The sequence below is a fragment of the Plectropomus leopardus genome, chromosome 13 (genome assembly GCF_026936395.1).
Source record: "Plectropomus leopardus strain MGB_pleo_1.0 chromosome 13, ASM2693639v1, whole genome shotgun sequence".
Taxonomy (NCBI): domain Eukaryota; kingdom Metazoa; phylum Chordata; class Actinopteri; order Perciformes; family Serranidae; genus Plectropomus; species Plectropomus leopardus.
This window is the reverse complement of record NC_142188.1, coordinates 32179225-32197816: the sequence shown is the minus strand read 5'-3', so window position 1 is coordinate 32197816 and position 18592 is coordinate 32179225. Positions and strand designations below refer to the sequence as shown.

The 18592-nt window shown below is 41.2% G+C and overlaps 1 protein-coding gene across 7 annotated transcripts in view; it reads right to left on the bottom strand.

Annotated features, from left to right (window-relative positions):
- The window catches only part of birc6 (baculoviral IAP repeat containing 6), a 143995-nt gene that overhangs the window by 102746 nt on the left and 22657 nt on the right, over window positions 1-18592 (bottom strand). For 2 of the 7 annotated variants that reach the window (XM_088086964.1, XM_088086966.1), the window contains exons 13-38: window positions 17977-18137; window positions 17612-17743; window positions 16064-16195; window positions 15790-15956; window positions 14788-14921; window positions 14387-14548; window positions 14136-14267; window positions 13234-13331; window positions 13007-13154; window positions 12744-12877; window positions 11739-11885; window positions 11475-11662; window positions 9247-9558; window positions 8516-8615; window positions 8096-8310; window positions 7781-7989; window positions 6247-6599; window positions 5865-6084; window positions 5052-5188; window positions 4712-4849; window positions 4366-4493; window positions 4012-4143; window positions 2852-3067; window positions 2581-2764; window positions 2124-2327; window positions 1460-1593 (exon numbers count right to left, since the gene is read on the bottom strand). In XM_088086964.1, coding sequence (XP_087943090.1) covers window positions 1460-1593; window positions 2124-2327; window positions 2581-2764; window positions 2852-3067; window positions 4012-4143; window positions 4366-4493; window positions 4712-4849; window positions 5052-5188; window positions 5865-6084; window positions 6247-6599; window positions 7781-7989; window positions 8096-8310; window positions 8516-8615; window positions 9247-9558; window positions 11475-11662; window positions 11739-11885; window positions 12744-12877; window positions 13007-13154; window positions 13234-13331; window positions 14136-14267; window positions 14387-14548; window positions 14788-14921; window positions 15790-15956; window positions 16064-16195; window positions 17612-17743; window positions 17977-18137 — 4417 coding nt within the window. The remainder of the gene's footprint in view (window positions 1-1459; window positions 1594-2123; window positions 2328-2580; window positions 2765-2851; window positions 3068-4011; window positions 4144-4365; window positions 4494-4711; window positions 4850-5051; window positions 5189-5864; window positions 6085-6246; window positions 6600-7780; window positions 7990-8095; window positions 8311-8515; window positions 8616-9246; window positions 9559-11474; window positions 11663-11738; window positions 11886-12743; window positions 12878-13006; window positions 13155-13233; window positions 13332-14135; window positions 14268-14386; window positions 14549-14787; window positions 14922-15789; window positions 15957-16063; window positions 16196-17611; window positions 17744-17976; window positions 18138-18592) is intronic. The other 5 variants (XM_088086967.1, XM_088086968.1, XM_088086969.1 and 2 more) reach the window with 4 other exon arrangements.

Genomic DNA, 18592 nt, shown 5'->3' with positions numbered 1-18592 from the left:
TTCAGTCAAAACATTAACTTCTGCATGTTTTCAAAAAAAAAATGTTGATTAAGTTGCTCAAAGTAAAAATATGATATGCTACACTTCTTGATTACATCAACTCAAAAACAGCATGAAGAAAGAAGAAACAACTTTATTTTCTGGGATCCCTCAGTTTGTTTAACTGGTAGGATTACAAATTGTAAGCACTCTCTTTAATTGATTAATTATTTAAAATGAAATAAAAAAGTGACCAATCAGAGCTCAAAGCAACATATTGCAAATACTTTAACAGCACAGTATAGCTTATCAACTGATCGATCGAATTTCACATGATTGATTAAATTCTTAACGACTGATTAATCGCTTGTCAAATAATTTTTATCATTCCTGCTGACTAGGCAGCTTGCAAGTTGTTGAGCTTTGCACAGGAACAAGAGTGTAGCGCTCCTCGTGCACTTTCAGCTTGTGCTCTCTCTGCTGCTACCAGCAGTTCACAACTGAACATGGAGCTTAAGTCAGGGACAAATGAGGTTGAGGTAGCTTATGGAAACTGTGCTGCTGGGCAGCTTTCAGGAGAAAATACTTTGTTGAACTTTCAAAAGCTTTGTAATAATTTAAGCATTCGCTTATACTACAACAAGAGATCCATATTACTAATTATACAAAAAGAATACACCAATAATTTTGACAAATTCATACATTTGAACACATAAAACAATTGTAGAGTTCATGTAGTATTGTCACATGTTGCAGTGTTGTCATTAACAAACAGAATATTTGGGTTATTGTTAAGGCAACAAAACTAATGTATGACATTTAAGTAGGAATATTCTAAGAAAAAGAAAAAAAGAGATATAAGTGTTATTTTGCAAGAAAAAGTTGTAAATAAATAATGCTATAACTACATTTTTTTAGGATATTTCAAGAATAATATTTTTGCAGACTTTACTCGACCAAATCTTTCATTTAACACACAATCTGGAAGATTTCTGTCATCTTTTGACTATAATGTATATCATAATATTGTAAGCATTCTAATATCACAACTTTTTAAAATGAAATTCTTACTTCATCTCATAGTATAAATCTATTTTCACAAAAATTGAACTTAATAATTAATTACTTCAGTGTTGACATTACTAATATCAAATATTATGACTGTTCTTGTTATTATATAATGCTGCTGTTTTTTTCTGATAAATTACAACCTCTTCCTATAAAAACATATCTCTATATATTATATTATATTCTGACTTTCTCATGTAATGTTCTTTTTTGTTTTGTTTCATTGCTCTTATATCTCATTAAGTAGGTGTAGCTTTACGGCTGCTTCTTATAGCAAGAAAGTTCTGATGCAGCATTTGCTACCTTTAACAGTTAACTTGCAATACACAGTACAAATCATTACACAAGCCAGTGTCAAGTAACAGTAAATAAAAGAAGAATAGAGAACAAAAGAATGTCATCATGATCTTACCTTAAACACTTTGGCGGCGAGTGGATCTTTTTCCAAATCAATATCTAAAGGATCAATATCAACATCCATCAGGTCTTGTAGCAAGTCAAAGTCTATGTCTTTATCTTTTTCCAAAGATGAAAGAGGTGGAGCACCTTTGGATAACGAAAACAGCTTTAATATTGCCAAGCAAGCACACTAGGAAAACAAACAAGCAAGAGAAACTCTTTCTGTAGCACGTTACTGGGCAATTTTAATGCCGATCAAACCATTAGCTCCTCTGCTCCTCTACTGGAGGGGGAGTCCAGACACAAGACTCAGTGAGGACCAAATACAGTAGGTCCATATAAAAATGCAGTTTAACAAGTATAACATCTGATTATTTGGAAAACTAAATTCTCCATGTCAACTATGAACTAAAATAGCACGGATTACTTCGGAAGAACAAACTGCCCAAAATGTCTCTGAATCGACACGTTTGAACTCCCACTCCAGAGGCACAACTAACACAATAACAGTACACATAAAACCATACTGTGGAGAAAAAAAACATGCAGCTATGAAAAAAGAGAACATTTTAACACACAAAGGGTTGATATTGTGATGATAAAAAGTGTGGGTTCATATCAGCGTCTGTGTGGTGTGGTGGGATGTGTGCAGAATGGACGGGGATCTACCCACGCACTTTGAAATACTGAGGAGGTCCCTGTAGTACCTGCGATGATATCAGGCACCAGGGCCTCATCAATGCTCTCTACCAGGGGGATGGGGGCCGGCTGGGGTAGGGAGTCATCTGAATCAGCCCCCGCTGAGGAGGACGAAGCCCCGGCCTCCTCACCCACCGCCACCTCATCCATGACATCCAGAGAACCCGGAGACAGCAATTCACCTGAGACAACAATGTTTACACTGTCATTTCCTCTGCCAAGCTTTTGTCAAACATTCAAAAAGGTAAATGAGAGAAGCGTCAGTAGGAGATGCTGCTCTAAAGCCAGACTCAAACTCAAACATTATTTGTGTCTGACTAAATATTTTTCACCCTGATCAAACAGCAGTCATTTTAAAACCTCAGACAGAAACACACCAACTGTTTATCAAGTTCAAACAGAAATGTAATCAAGCTGCAAGCAAACTGCACACACCTGCCAGGATGTCCTGTAGCATACACGTGAGGGAATACTGCGCCCAGGCGCCCCCCCAGGAGATGTCCCCCCGGTTAAAATCTGTCCCAACCAGCAGGAGCAGCAGACGCTCCAGTTGCTGCTCAGACACCACCTCACACAGGTGGATTGTGGGTCTGGTGGCGTTGGCTATTCTGGCAAGGACCTGAGAGGGGTGGCAGAAGTACATGTTCATGGGTTCATACAGATGACTGAATTGAAGGAGTTTTGTTGCAATAGTGAGATGAATTACCTTGCAGACAAACAGCAGCAGGTCAGCGTGGCAGGTGAAGTCCATGGAGAGGAGAAAGAGGGCCAGCTTCTGCACCACAGAGATGCAGCGCTCATGGGACAGTGTGAAGGGCAGGGGTTCTACTTCTGGGGCTTCTTTGGCTGTTGTGGACTCAGTGTCCAGTGTGGAGCGGGGCCATTCGGCCGTCCGCCGCAGACGGATCAGGTCTTTAAAGTGCTGGAAGAGAGAGGCAGGGCGAACGTGCAGATAAAAGATAACAATATAGTGAATTTGAGGTATTGCACAGATTTTTGTTTCCAAAAACATTCTTGTAAATTACGTTATTTGACAGAAAGACTTCCAGCTGTAGCTCCACCGCTAACACGAACCAGACAGTGCTGCTGATCGACTCATCTCACTCTCAGAGGAAAGTGAAAAAGCCCTGTCACAATCATTACAATATCAACTTTTCGTACGATTTATGGACATGACCTTGATCATTTTGCTGACTTGTACATTGGCCTTTGTGTTTAGATGCGTGTTTCTTGACATAAGAATGCCATAGCTGACATGATGCCAAATGAACAGCTGGGTTATCCCAGCCATTACAAGGGGTGCCCCAATTTTTTTCTCCCACCTCTGCCTGTGTGCATGAGTAAATATACTTCAAAGACCTTATTATTATTATTATTATTATTATTATTATTATTATTATTATTATTATTATTATTATTATTGTTATTATTAAGTAATTAAAGAATCATTTTTATCTATAATTGATTAAATATTTGTTGAAAGTTTTTCTTTTTACAGAGAAAGATTTTGTTATGTAGGATGGGAGGGATGGGGTTTGTGATTTTTTTTTTAGTATTTCCTTTCATGAGCACCAGTGGTTTGAGGGACACCATAAGTGCTCCTGCTGCCTCTCTTTTTTTTACATGATAATTACTAGTTTACTGCAATTATTTTTGAGACAATATATCATATAACAAAAATACTTGTTGTAACAGGCCTATCAAATGGATATGTTGGTCCCTAGTGATTTGTTACAAAAATGGAAGCCCCCCACATAAATGAAATCAGTTATAGTGCAGATGGAAAGTGTCTTGAAGTGATTTCTGAGCTGAGAATGTGATGCTGCTGCAGACTGTGCGTGCAGCAGTTTGTGACGGCGTGCTCACCTTAGACGTGGCTTGTTTGAGCTTGGCCTGCTCCACCAGCAGTTTGTAGGAAGAGCCTTTGTTGCTCTGGATCTTCTCCTTCTCAATCTGCTCCACCAAAGCTTTCTGTTTTGCTTTCAATAGATTTAACTGCTACAATAAAAAGGGCATGATAAATATAAGCACGGCAAAAGCATTCGCTCCAGACAATCCATCACACGCTGCAGTTTCATCAGAGAGGCAAATCAATTAAACAGAGATGAAAAAAAAAAACAGAGGACATGCAGGTTTTCATATATTACCATGTAGCTGACTAAATAAAGAACAATTTGAGGAGTGTGGGTTTCAGGTGGTGTTGGAACGAGACACATTTACCTGCTTGTGGTGGACGAGCTGCTTGCGGATCTTGCGCGAGTACAGTCGATCCAGGCTGCTGCTGCCTTTGGCTGACCTGCTGGCGTTCTGAGACTGAAGGCTGTTATTGATGAAGCTCCACTGAATACCTGAAGGACAGATCACAGACAACTGTAAGCTAAATTTGATCATATAGTCAATTAGTAAACTGTATGATTTTCAACCTAAAAACTGACTGAGATTTTAATTTGGTGATTGATATTTTTTATTCCTAAAGTAAAGCCCTGTAGTCGAGTAAAACTGTAAACTGGTGTCGGGCAAAAAGTGAATCAACCAGATGTGAAGGACAGTGGTGCAGCTGACTTACCTGTGAAAGTTCTCTCCCGCTCTTTCCCTCCGAGGTGCTTCTTCCCACCTGAGGCCTCGTCTTCTATACTCGCTACATAGTCCAACAGTCTGGAAACCAACATTACCACCCAGCTGATCATGGGAATATCCAAAACACCTGGAAAGACACACACATACAGACTTTTGTACCTTATTTGTCAAATGAACAATCAGCTTAATGAATAAGTGTACACATTCACAAAGACATACAACTCAATGTGTCATTTCTGCTCCAGAAAATATCAACTTTATAATCTTTACACAGATGTGCAAAGTTTTGCTATGTGTTTGTGAGCGTGCCACAGTGACGGCTGCTGTACCTTCAGTCCTGCGCTGGGCTGCAGCTTGTGGCTGCTGCAGTGGAGACAGCAGGCTGTCCAGCAGGTTCAGGAGGCCCTCCAGCACACCACTGTTACTCAAAGATCTTTGGCCAATGCAGGACAGGAGCATGAACACCCTGGGATGAAAAAATAATGGATGGAAAATAATGCAGTTATTCAGGTCCATCATGAGTATGTACTTTTTTTCCCCCAACCAACAGGGAGTCAGTTGGCCATCTTGGATTTTGTGCATTAATTTTCATTTTATGAACAGGTTTGAGGAATTCAGGATGCATCCATGATCAAACTGGTAATTATCAACATTTAATGTTGCAATTGGGTTTGGGTGTGGCACATCAGCTCTATAGTGCTTCTAATTACTTTTAGCCTTTTAACGCCTTCCTGACACCCTCAGAATACTGTAAAACCCACAAAAATCGGTTCATAGATCTAGCACTGTGAATATTAGGAGAATGTAGTGATTGGTTGCATATGTGTTTAGCAGGCTCTATAGTGCCTCCTAACAGCTTAGATAACTCCATGTCTACAAACATAAACACATTTTCTTATCTTATATATCTTATCTTATCTGTCTTAATTTCATTAGGCCTCAAGCACAATAATGCCAGGGCCAAACGGAATCTGATGTTTTTGTAAATTTCTTTATCTGCAGTGCATTTTTTTAATCTATAGTGCATTTTTGAATTTAAAAGCAATTAAAAAAAACACTTTTATTATCATACATTTTTTAAAAAGCCCTAGAAAAAAATGAATAGGCCTTTAGATAAGTGTATGGGATATGATGGTCCTGACCTGTCCTGAGGGAAGATGAGCAGTTGTTCAGAGTTGTAGAGCTCCTGCAGCACATTGGAGAGGAACTGGCCCCACCAACGCTCGCCTCCACAGAGCTGCACCAACAGCAGGCCGGCGTGGAGACGGATCTTAGGCGTCCCACTGATGCAGAGGTGTTTGAAGAGCTCCTCACAGGCCTGAGCATGGAAGGTACTCTGCAGTACCGAGGGCACCGAGTGGCCTGAAAATATACAGAAACATGAATGAATAAAGTCTGAATCAAAATTTATCAAGATTTTGTCCGTCTTCCACTTGTTAAATTTAGGCATCTGTAACCCTCTCATCTCCAAAATAAAACCACTGATTGAGCGGTAGGCATAGCTGTATCTGGTACCACGCTCACCGTTGTTGGAGTGCAGCAGGCTGAGCAGTGTGTCCAGCAGGTAGCGGATGATGGTCCTCAGCTGCTCTGTAGAGGAGTTGTGGACGAGCTCCTGGGCTGCCGGGGCCCTCACTGTGGGGAGAGACTTGCGGCTCGCCCCCAGTGATACCCGCAGCCGCTGAACAGCGTGGTGAGCCAGGTTGAGTTGCAGCTGCAGCTGGATGCAGTCCTGGTAGGCTGAGAAGACACGCTGGTCCTCCTCCACCACCTTGTCTGGCTTTCGTAAGAAGTACTGGGCATTGTTGGCGCTGTTGAGAGGCGGCAAGTCGATGTTCTGCAGGAGAGTCTCTAGGCGATGGCAAGCTAGATTGTATCTGGTAAACAAGAAGATGAGAGTGTGACATCTGAATTCATACTGAAAATAGTCCCCACAAATACACTACATCTTCCTGTTTGAGTGGCTACTCTGTCCATTTTTTAACTGCTTTTAAAAATGTATGTCTTCATGAACAGACCACATAGGTTTTGGAGCAACATATGCTGCCATCCAGATAACATCTTTTTCAGGGATGTTAAACAAGACAATGAGACACATTCTGCACGTTACACCAGTGTGGCTTTGTAGTAAAAGCAGGGTTCAAACACACCAATACAATTTTTACCAATATGTTTCCATGACTTTTTCATGACTTTAAGGCAAATCTTTCTGGCTAAAGGCTAAACCTTTCTGATTACATTAAAAACATGAAGGGGTGTTTTATTCTTTTTAAATTGGCTTTTTATCTTCAAAATTTTTTGGCAGTTTTTCATGAAAAAAAAGGCTATTTTTAAATATATATTTAAAAATTTGGCCGATTGTTAAAGCAAATATGCCTTCCAAACCCATGTGGCTGTAGGCTTGGAAGGCACGTTTTCTATAAAAATCACCAAAAATTACACAATTTATGACATACAGAAACTGTAAAAACATAAATTATCGTTGGATTTTCAAATTTCCTCACTTGTTTGATGTTTCAAAAACATCATGTGTTATTATACAGGTTTGTGAAACAAAATTCTTTACCTTTCCAAAACTTTCCCAGGCCTAGAAATTGCTATTTGCAAAATCCATGACTTTTCCAGGCTTTTCTTAACCGCACAAACCCTTTAAGAGTGCAGGTACTAGAGTGCCCTGCCTGCAGTCCAGACCTGCCTCCCATTGGAAATGTACAATGCATTATGGAGCACAAAACACGACAAAAGAGACCCCAGACTGTAGAGCAACTTAAGTCGTATATCAAGCAAGAAAAAGAAAAGAACATTCAAAACTTACACTTGTCTTCAGTTCTCAAACACTTACTGAGAGTTTTTAATAGAAAAGGTGATGTCATGGAGAGGTAAAAATGCCACTGACTTTTTTTCGGAATGGGGGTTGCATTTTTTCACTCGTGGTTGAGAATATGACTAATCTTAGTGGGCAGAGTTGGGGTTCAATTAAATGCAAAATGAGTCAAACTCAAAGTGGGAATGTGGTTGGCATATTAAAGTGCTAGAGCTGATTTATTTCTAGTCTTACCTGCACTGGATGTCCTCCTGCAGCGCCACCATCATGGTCAAGTGCTGATCCACATCGGGCTGACTGGCTGCCTCGCTCTCTCCCCGCAGAGGATCATGCATCAACTTCAGCTCACTCTCCCACGGAAGGATGTATGTGTGGCCATAGTAGAAGCCCAGCGGGATCTTTGCCCGAGCATTGGTGCTGCCATAACGCCCAATCACAGTGATCTAAGAGTCGAAGGTAACAAACAAAGAGAATACAGCATTAAAAGCTGAAAGCATCAGGTTGGCTGTCCTGGAACTATCCAAAGTAAAATACAGATGAATTACAGACCTTCATGAATCTGCAGACAGGTGGTGGCAGCAGGTCGTGCAGAATAAGGGAGTGGGTGCTGATGTCAGTGGCAACTACCAGCCTGCGACCGTCCACCTCCTCGCCCAGTGTCCAAATATCTATGGACAGAGAGGCCAGGTCGCCACAGGTCGGGATCAGAGCGTCAGTCAGCAGGACGGGACGACCAAAGTCCAGCGTGACAAAGCGACGAGCCCCTTGAAGACAGGATAATGCAAAAAGGTTCACTTTGGAAACATTTTATTTCATTTTTTCATTATTTCTAATTTAAGTTGTCTTACTACAGTATTTCCTAATGGATAACTTGTAACAAATATAACAAACCGGTTTCAAACATTTCTTCTATTCTTAACAAACGTTTTTATGCAGGTGGTGAATATGGAATACAGCTGCATGACATACCAGAGTGCATCCGCTCTATGATGATAGACTGGTGTGGTGGAGGCTGCAGAAAGTGAGACGCCTGGGAAATGGCCAAAGCCAGACCACTGCCCATGGGGCTCTGCGGAAAAAGAAACCATTAGTCCACTATTAAAAGGAAACTTTAAAAATGTTCTCATTTTAGTGCACTGACTGCTTTGACACTGTATGTAACTCAGGCTGGGGATCTGATTTTCATATCTTCTGATGGACACATTTTACAACATAAATGAAGTTGATATTTAATATGCTTGAATATTCCCTTTGGCTGAAAATGCTGGTATTAGATTCGGAACATTACAAACAACAGTGCTATTTGAGCAGCAAACAGAGACTACTAGAAGTACCCAAGTCCCATTTGGACAGTGTTGTCCACTTCATGAACAAGTTAGGCTTTAAGTTGTCGAACCACCAATGCACACTGAACTACCAACTTCATCAAATAAACCATGCTCAACCTCACAACGACCACACACTGTAAGGATTTTAGCTGCTGCTGTTGTTGGCCAATCACACATCGCCTTTAGTCAAAGAACGCTTGTGATTAATGGCTAGGAGCAAAACCAAACAAATTTCCTACATCTGGGTACAGAAAGGTTAAATGCAGTCGCTTTTTGACTGGAATAGTTGTGATACAACTTGACACTGGGTTATTTTAGCCAATAACTATGTACTGAGTAAAGATACCCAGCCCTGTGGGTGCAATGACTTACTGGTTTGGCTTTCTGTGTGTTCTTGTGTGCAGCCAGGTTGACGGGCCCGGGATCCATCATTGAGCCGGGGAACAGATGAGCCAGCTCAGCGCTGAAGGCTGCCGAAACCGCCTCATTGGGCGGTGTGAGAGGAGGGGTCATGAAGAGGGGCGTCGTTTTAGGAGTCGGGGGAATGACGTCAGAGGGATGAATGAAGAAGCCCGGAGCAGAGGAGGGGTTGGAAGGCACAGAGTTGTGGATGGGCCCCACACCGGAGGCCGTGGCGGCTGCTGCTGAGGTGGTCTGATGCAGCTTGGCCTCAAGCTTGGCCTTCTGTTCTCAGACCAGACAAAGAGGTTTTACAAACCACAAGATAAAAACACCTCAATAATTCTACACCTGAATGATCCTGTGGTCATATATGAGCCTGAATGTTTGACTCAACCTACATGGTCAATTTCAGTTCATAATTTCCGGTTATGTTCCAGCATGCCTCATAAATACTGATGACAAGAGCCTGGGCCTTATGCTGACAAAGACAAATTTTTTTCATGAAATTTGCACGACTGCAAAGTGGATTTTGTACAATTCAAAGAATATTTTCACTCTATTCCACATTCAATTTTGTAAAGCTCATATAGTGGTGGTAAAAACTGCACAGAGAGAGAACACGACAATAATGAAAACCACCGTAAGTGAGCATATGTGGATATGGTGGTGTGTGTTATAAAACTGCTTTTCTCGTAACAAAAACAAGGAGGAAACAAAGAAAAGAAAACTGCGGAAAGAAAAGAAATGCAATTATCTCGTAAATTGTGCTATATCTGCATTACACAGGCATTATTATTGTAAGTATTGGGGAAAAAAACTGTATTTTTGAAGATGTGGTTGTGAAAGTTACAAATAAAAAGAAAATTTTAAAAAAAGAAAAGAAAACCACCACTAATACCAGAATCTTTAAGCAGTATCAGTATCAACATCTGTGTCAAAGAATCCGAACGATACCCATACCTGACTATGCTGCCTTTTAAGGATTTTTTTTTCTATTACTCTCTGAAAAATCTTCTGGAACATCTTTTTCCCTGCAGCCTGGACTTCTTTCATCGTAAGCTCTCCTGTCTCCAAACTGGGCTGAGAACCCATGACAGTGACACATTATATTAGCTTTCATTAAGTGCCTGCAGAAGTAAAAGGTAGGAATGGGGATCAAAAGCGGTTCTATTAATGACCCGGTTCTGCTTTTTTCAAAACTTGAAAATCAGTGAGGTTTTAGCTTATTGTTACTGCTATCGAGTCTTAAGTCGAGTCAGGTCATTTAAATCCAATCACTACATCAAATTAAACCTGAATGCAGAACCTTCAACTGTCTTCAGATTGAAAAAACTCCCTCAACTCCGTCAGCAGCAGCTGCTGCTGCTGCTGCTGCTGCTGCTGCTGCTGCTGCTGACGGAGTTGCTGCTGCTGGTCAGCAAACCCAAAGTTTGTAGCAAGTCCCACCAGTTAAAAATAGTAATGCGATGTTGAAATATGAGTTGAAATCGGCAGGATAAGTGCTAGTCAGCTAAATAAACAACAGTGCATAAGGTTTCTCTGTGTTGTGTTCAAGGTCGGCTCAGTAAAAAGACTATGAGGCAAAGGCAACTAAAACATCTTCATGATGTGTTCAAATGTAACATCAAGAAATTTAGGGGCACCCAATATTTTAATTGGTAAAGTGGACGTAAAGAGACTACGTCTTCACCGCAATTCCAACCTGGGCCATTTGCTGCATGTCTTTCCTAACCTCTCCCCATTTCACGCTTAAGCTGTCCTATCAAATACAGGCAAAAAAGCACAAAAGAATAATCGTAAAAAAGAAAAGAAAATTCAGTTTTTGGCAAAAAACTTGAAAAACACAGTTGTTTAGGTGAGAAATTTGTTTCCCAGCAATATAAAAGAAACTAGTTCAGCAATTAAAGTAAAACCAGTTCTGTTAAACACGTACTGTCGCCTCATCTTTCCACCAAATAACAGAAAAGAATTGATAGTGGTATGGACAAAGACTCAAATTGTTTTGAGTCTCGATAATGGTATCAATATCAATAAAAAAGCGATCCCCATCCCTAGTAAAATAACTGCATTAAGCTGTTAACTATGTGACACAACACTACATTGCCTAATGATTTTGCCTTGAATCTGAGTTTTTATTTTGTGCTAATGCAGCTCCAAACGCTCCAGTGAAATCATGTGTGTGAGTGTGTTTGTTGCACCTGCTGCTGCAGCTTCAGCAGTTGCTGCTGTTTCTCCTGCAGGACCTGCAGCTGCTGCTCTGCAGACACCATGGCATGGGACAGCGACTGCAGCGCCACCTGGGCTGCAGAGCTCAGAGCTGTCGAGGCCTCGCCAACTGTTCCCGTCGACAGGCCACCCACCGCAGGCGTCACACCAAAAGTACTCACTGAGGTTAAAGAGAAACGGTTCAGGCAATGACCAGTTCATGAGCCAGAGTGAAATAAAATAAAAGTCCTGTTTACCAGTGAACATGCTGGCGTCATCTCGTTCCACCCGAGTGCCATCACTTGTGGAGATGCAATTAAAGTGCAAAGGCTCAACCTCCAGGAGTCCTGTCAATGCTGTGAAGCTGCCCTCTGCTGCCGCACAGCTGCTTACTTTTCCATTCCCTGTTGCACACACACACAAAACAAAAAACACATTCAGGAAAACTTCTGAGCCTCAGTCTCTGTTAAAAAACAAATGTTAAACTCTCTTTAGCTTTTTACTTTTCCACAATTACACTGAGGAAATTAATAAAAAAAAAAACACTTTTTGGCTGCAGTGCTTAATTCTGTCCAGCATACTGTGACAACACCACATATCACTAAATGAATGCATCTTTAATCCTTAGGGACTGTTTGGATGCATTTTGCGTGCTTTTCATTCTTCATTTTTTGATTATTTCGGCTGTGTTAATGCATATGGCATATATTTTGGCAAGATTGTGTATTTTTGTTTAATCTGTGAATTTTCAGTTCAGCTCCTACAATAAGTCTAAAATGCACTGTGGAAACTAAATTGTTACATTCAGACTGTTAAGGTCAAAAAATGCTCCATTGAAAACCATTCAAACTGTAGGTTTTAATCCCACAGCCATCAAAGCATAAAAATGTGCACTGTATTATTGTATTATATATCTGGGTGTCATTTTGGGCTTTTGACTTGGAATTTGTCATTTTTACTATTTTCCACCTGATGGCATAATCTGTGCCATAGTTGGCATATGGAGTTCAGTGGCAGGTTTAAAGATCTGCAACATCTAAATCTTTCATGCAGAAGAGCTTCATTTTGACAAAAAATACATTAAAAATGAATTAAAAGATGTATAAATGCAATTAGATCACGTTTGTGGAAATTAAATTCAAGACTATTTAATATCTTTTAAGGCAAAATGTAAGACTTTTTAAGGACATGCAGACACCCAGTAAAAAAGTCTGAAGAATAACGTGGCTGTAACATGATGTGAATCAGTGCATAGCCAGTACCTGACAGAATGTCAGAGAGGTCAATCTCATCGGACTGGACTCCGATGCTGCTGTTGAAGGCATTCTTACAGGAGGAACCACTGACCTCCAGGTCAAAGAGCACCGGGTCAAACGGAGAGCTGTACAGGCCGTACCTGGGAGAAAGAGGACCGGAGACGCTTGTGTTACAGTACAAACATAGTTAGACAATTTTAGTTGTTTAGACAAGTTAGTTAAACAACCTATTTTAAGATAAGTACAGAATCAAATAGCTGGAGCAGTACCTGGTCTGCAGCAGTGCCTCCAGCGGTGTGAGGCGGTCCTGCAGCTGGCGAGAGATGGTGGTGAGCAGGGAAGCGCAGGCGGTGCTGCAGCCTGCCAGGTCCTCTTCCTTCACGTAGTTTAGCAACACAAAGTACCAGAACACAGAGCCTGAGAGCAAACAGGACAGGGTCAGCTGAGAACATGAGTCCTGCTGTATGTTGCTCTGCGCTGTTGCTCAGTTACTTACCACCTGTCGCTGCTGCAGGCAAGTAAGGCATATTGTCTAGCATAGCCTTCAGAAGACTCACACCAAAACCCTGCTGACTCGGGTCCCCTTTGCCATTGCTACAGAAAGAAATAAACACATTGTTATCGCCATGTAAACACAAAATACACAAATGGACAAGAAAAAAAAAGAAAAAACATGAAATGGCCTTTTCTACTGTGGGAACTTTAGAAACCTAACATAACCGTTAACATGGGTTTTGCTTTTCTTTCCGCTGTAACACTTCCAGCTGTGAGCTATTTTTCCACCAGGAAGCTGGAGCACTGAGAGTAAACACTACATTCAGTGTTTCCCACACCATTATATTGGGGTGGCAGTCTGCCCTGCGAGAAAGACCCTGCAGCCCCCTCCCGTGTCAGATAGAGAGTAGAGCTAGCAGGGGAGAGATTCTACAGGTTTTTAGTGTACTGCAAAGTACTGCAGCTTTTGAGAGTGATACATAACTCTCAAAGCCAACGAGTAAATCATTAATGAAGAGACGTCGACCTGAGCCGACTGAAAAGCAGGTGAAAACATCCACAAGTTAGCATCAGTGGTGAGGATGCAAACGTTAGCCCAGCTGCTCGTACCAGTACCAGCAAGAACACTACCAGCTGTCCTGCTGAAACTGCGTCCCCTGACAAGCAGCACAAGAGTCAGCACAGGATGACAGGCTTTGATTCAGCTTGGCTGTCAGAGAGGAAATACTCCTCCTGACTCTACGAGACTGAATCTGTCAGTCGGTCCGTCGGTCAGTAAATAAATAAATAAACATGCTATAGATGAATACAGTGCATAGAAAATGTATGGGTTATTAAGTTATAAGTTCCCGTAGTGGAAAAAGACCTCAAAGCATCATCACTGAAATCAACCATGCGTCTTACCTAATACAAAGTGCAAGAAAGCGAGCACATTTGTGCGCTATGCTCCGGCCAGCCTCGAAGAAACACATCCGCACAATATCCGTTAGCCGCGTCCGGGTTTTCACCAGCAGGCCCTCCTTCCCTTCTCTTAAACTAAAGAAAGGAGCCACAAAATATGTTACTTGTCTGTAAAAGGCCAAAGTGGAGGTTATGTGTAACATACATGTCGTAGATGATGCTGTCTTCTTTTCTGTGCGTGGAGCTAGCCTCACCTGCAGGGTCCATTGGAGAAAACCCCGGCCAACCAGCACAGGATGTCTAGTGTGAGGCTTTGTGCGTGCTCACTGGCTGGGCTGCTCTCTGTGCGCCTACAGAGAGCGTCCAGGAGCTTCTCATGGAAGTCTGGGAACTGCAGCATGGCACAGCGCTGGACCCTGAAAAACACAGGAGAGGATTCAAGACAACGCTGCGGATGGCTGCCTCCCTGGGCTGATGCTCATTGTTTTTTATTGTAATTTCAGTTTTCTGCTTTTTTTTGTTGTAAGCTACAGCTTTAGCTCTGCATCAAGCTAAAGCATGTCTATAATTCAGCCTTTAGTGTTAACACTCATTATGAGAACATTTTAACAGTGCAAACAGAAGCTGGTGTCCCATCCCTCCACAGAGATCTGACCTTTCTTTGGGGATTGACGTCTTCTTAAACCTTCTGATTGTGACTGAAACTTCCTGCAGCAGGTCACAGCCGCGCAGGTTTTCTACTTTCTTCAAAGGTGCTGTGGTCTCTGTTTTCACTGCAGAGACCTTCTCCTACACACACACAAACACACACACATAAAAAAAACTGACCTGGACTTACCTGAAGGCATGCATTACTGATCACATTTTTCATTATGACAATTATGACACTGAAGTTTGAAGTGTATCTGATTAAATATGTGGAGCTGTGTATCTTCTGCTTTGTAGTGGAAAACTGAACGGAAAAAATAACATACTAAAAGTATAGGTTCACAACTTTTTTGACTCTTAAACAGTTTTTACTTGTTGCAGTCATTGCTCCTGCTCATACCTGCTCTGAGGAGGTCCCTTCATAAGACAATAGCAGCATTTACATTGCCTGTTCAAGGTGGGAATATCACGGCATTATACCACGTCGCCTGTGTGGATGTAACATATGATCGCAGAAAAGGGGTGCAGAGTGGTCTCACCTCTGAGGCAGGGACAGAGGTAGTAAAAGCCCCGAAACAAGCTCTGTGTGAAACGTAAATGTGTGCGACCTACTTCATTTAGAATAGCAGCAAATACAAAGAAGAAGAACAGCCGCCATAAATGTCCACAAAGTGGGAAAACCATGAGATTCGGGAGCTCTTTACCCTCCGAGCAAAGGACAAGATTAGCTGTCATATAAACAAAGATGATAAATGACTGTGATTGACATGTTATGCCTTTGTTATTGTTTAGAAAGAGCTGCTGATGTTTTTGGACTGAACAGAACTGGACTGACTTTGTCCCCCAGCACTTGCATGTGAAGCACATGAGGAGTAAATCTCTTAATGGCAAGTATGAGCAGGAGAAATGATGACAGCAACAGGAAACATTGTCAATGTTCATATAGGGATGCCACTGTTGACAGATGTTAAAAACATGAACCTATAAAGACTTGAAGCTGTGAGTGTACCTTGGAGGCCTGAGCCCGTTGCAGCAGGGTGGACAGTGAGTGGGCTTTGGTGCCCTGAGGCTTGGCACTGGGCATTCTCACCACAGGTCGGGGGCTCTCCTCCATGCCCCTGTCACTAACTGCTTTGATGTGAACCAGGAAGGAGCGGTACTTCCCTCCTGCCATGCCTGCAGTGGAGGGAGAAACTATCAAACACTGACAACACAAAAACTTTATGGATGATTCTTCAGGTCATGGAATCTGAAGTGTCAGGTTACTGACTGACTGGTGTTACCTTTGACCAGCTTGGGGCTGGTGAGGCTGAGCATGCCCGCGTGGCCAGAGAGATCCAGCCCACTGGCCAGCCACACTGGACCACACAGGATGTCCTCCTTGTGGTCCTCTAGGAATGGACACAGCATGGAGCCTGCAGCAAACACAGAGACCTCTGTATTCAGGGCCGATATTACACATATTCATACTTTCAGTGTGTTGAAAAGCCTTCTGCCCTGCAAGACTAGTGAGAGTAAGGCTATGACATCATGAAATCAAAGATGACCACAAATTGTGTTACAAATAATTGCAACTGAAGTTTTGTCTTTTAATCTTTGCCACACTTAACCATGTGAAACCTATGAAATTAGTGTCATTTATTGGGAAAAAAGGCAAAGAGCAACTTAGAACTGAACCAAAAATTAGCATGAAATTCTTTTTATTTTTTTTTTATTTTTTTAAACTTACCTGGAAATTGACACAAAAACAAACAAACAAATAAAAATACAGGAAAGTTAAAAACAAAAGACATACAGAAAGACATTAACATATATAGTTAAGATAAATCTAAATACTTTTCTAAGGACATATTTCCCTGGCTTTTTAAAAAAAAATAATTCTCTCATACTATTTTCTTGGAATTTGTGGGACTTTTCTTGCTAAGTTTATTGCCTTTCTACCTGTTTTCAAAAGAAATAAACCAATGTGGTCAGGGTTGAAAGGCGTGAAAGCTGTCTGGACGCAGCAGAGGAAAAGTGATGTTGGTCCAGGTTTCAAAGGGTTAAAGGATACCATATTCTGTCAGTTACAATCCAATAATGGCTGGGATGCGAGGTCCCCATAAACAAATAATAGCTGGTCCCTAATACAGGCCAGATGGAGAAAACAAGGGTGGATAAATTCCTGGTGCCTGTTATTTAATGGGCATGCCAATTGAGCAAAGTCAACAATATAATCATGCTATTTTCAAATCTTTGCTCTTCTGGATTACTCATATCAAGTGTTTTTGTGCTGTTTCAGTCACTGTGGGTGTATGTGTGTTAATGTCCCAGCCAAACTCTATTTGTAGTTCTGTACAAGCGCCACAAGGCACATGGCAACAGCTACATCTGATGTACTGCATGAGAACAGAGCAAGCCACTGAATTTTTCACACGTTTCCTGCAAATGTTTCACAATAAAAGCCTCATTAGGAAATGATGGAATTATGCCCAATGAGAGGCTACAGGGCTTTGAACTTGAAAGCCGACCTAAAGTAATGAAAACCTGGTCCAAGACCATTAATTAATGGAGAAAGTGTTTGATTTCATCTTCAAATATGAACCTTAGGGATCATCAGAATCTGCAGATATTGGCTTTCAAATGGAATATGCAATCAGATAGTTGGCTGCCTTGGTTTAAATAATGAAAAGGGGAAATTTTGGTAGCAGTGGTGCACTCGCTGATTAATATATTTACTCCAAAAACAAATGTTTTTAAGCACTTTTTCAAAAAAATGAAAAAAAAATTAAGACTTATGAATTCAACATTAAGCAAAACAAATCTCATACAAAAATGGTTGTATTGTTTACCTGACGTCTCTTCTATGTCCATGAACTGGATGTCCTCTGTGAAGTCGTGCAGCAGAGGCTGGCCGTTTCTTTCCCCATTGGCATGGAGGACATTGGAGAGGGGGAAGGAGATCTGTCTGTCCACCGCTGTCTCTGTTAAAGACATGAGAGGCAAGATTTAGACACAGTTCGGGTTCCAATTTCAAAACAGTCATATTCATTTTAGCTGATAATGGAAAGGCAAAACAAACATGTAACACACACAAAAAAAAATAACAGTGCAGTTGCAAAAACAATCTGCTCATCTGGATGTGAGTGTACAGTACAGAACAGTTCAGGGTCATTGAAAGCTTTCAAAAAGAATCCATTCAGCAGCGTGTCCTCACCGCTGACTTTGCCCAGCCCGGGTGCTTTGTTCTTCAGTAGGGTGACCTGGATCTGAGGAATGTTGACGATGTTGGCATTCAGGACAAACTTGAAGTCCACGTGGCCCACCATGCAGGCCTTGGGCAGCACCAGCTCAAACACATGCTCATCCCAGCTGGAGCTGCAAAGACAACACAGGTCACCACTGCAAAGATGTTCAGCTAAAGCACTGCAGAGGACTCATTAGAGGAGGAGCAATCCAAATATTTATTAATATGTCTATATGTGTGTATATATACTGTTTATATATATATATATATATATATATATATATGTTATGTTATAAGACCCTCTACTAAATGTCTAGGACTCTGGATGAAAAACTGATGTAATTGACATCTTGATATTTTTGGGCTTGCCTTATCATTTTTTTGCATAAAGAGGAGATTGAAAAAAAAATACTGAGCATTTTGGAAGGATATTAATGCTCTTTTGTCATATTATATCATTAGAATATACCTACCTAGATGAACTTATAACAAAGAATGAATATCTGTTGATCTCTTGCTTCTAATAACATAGGAGGATATTTTTGGTCATAATTCAAATTAAACGCCCAAATAAAAAAATTAGATA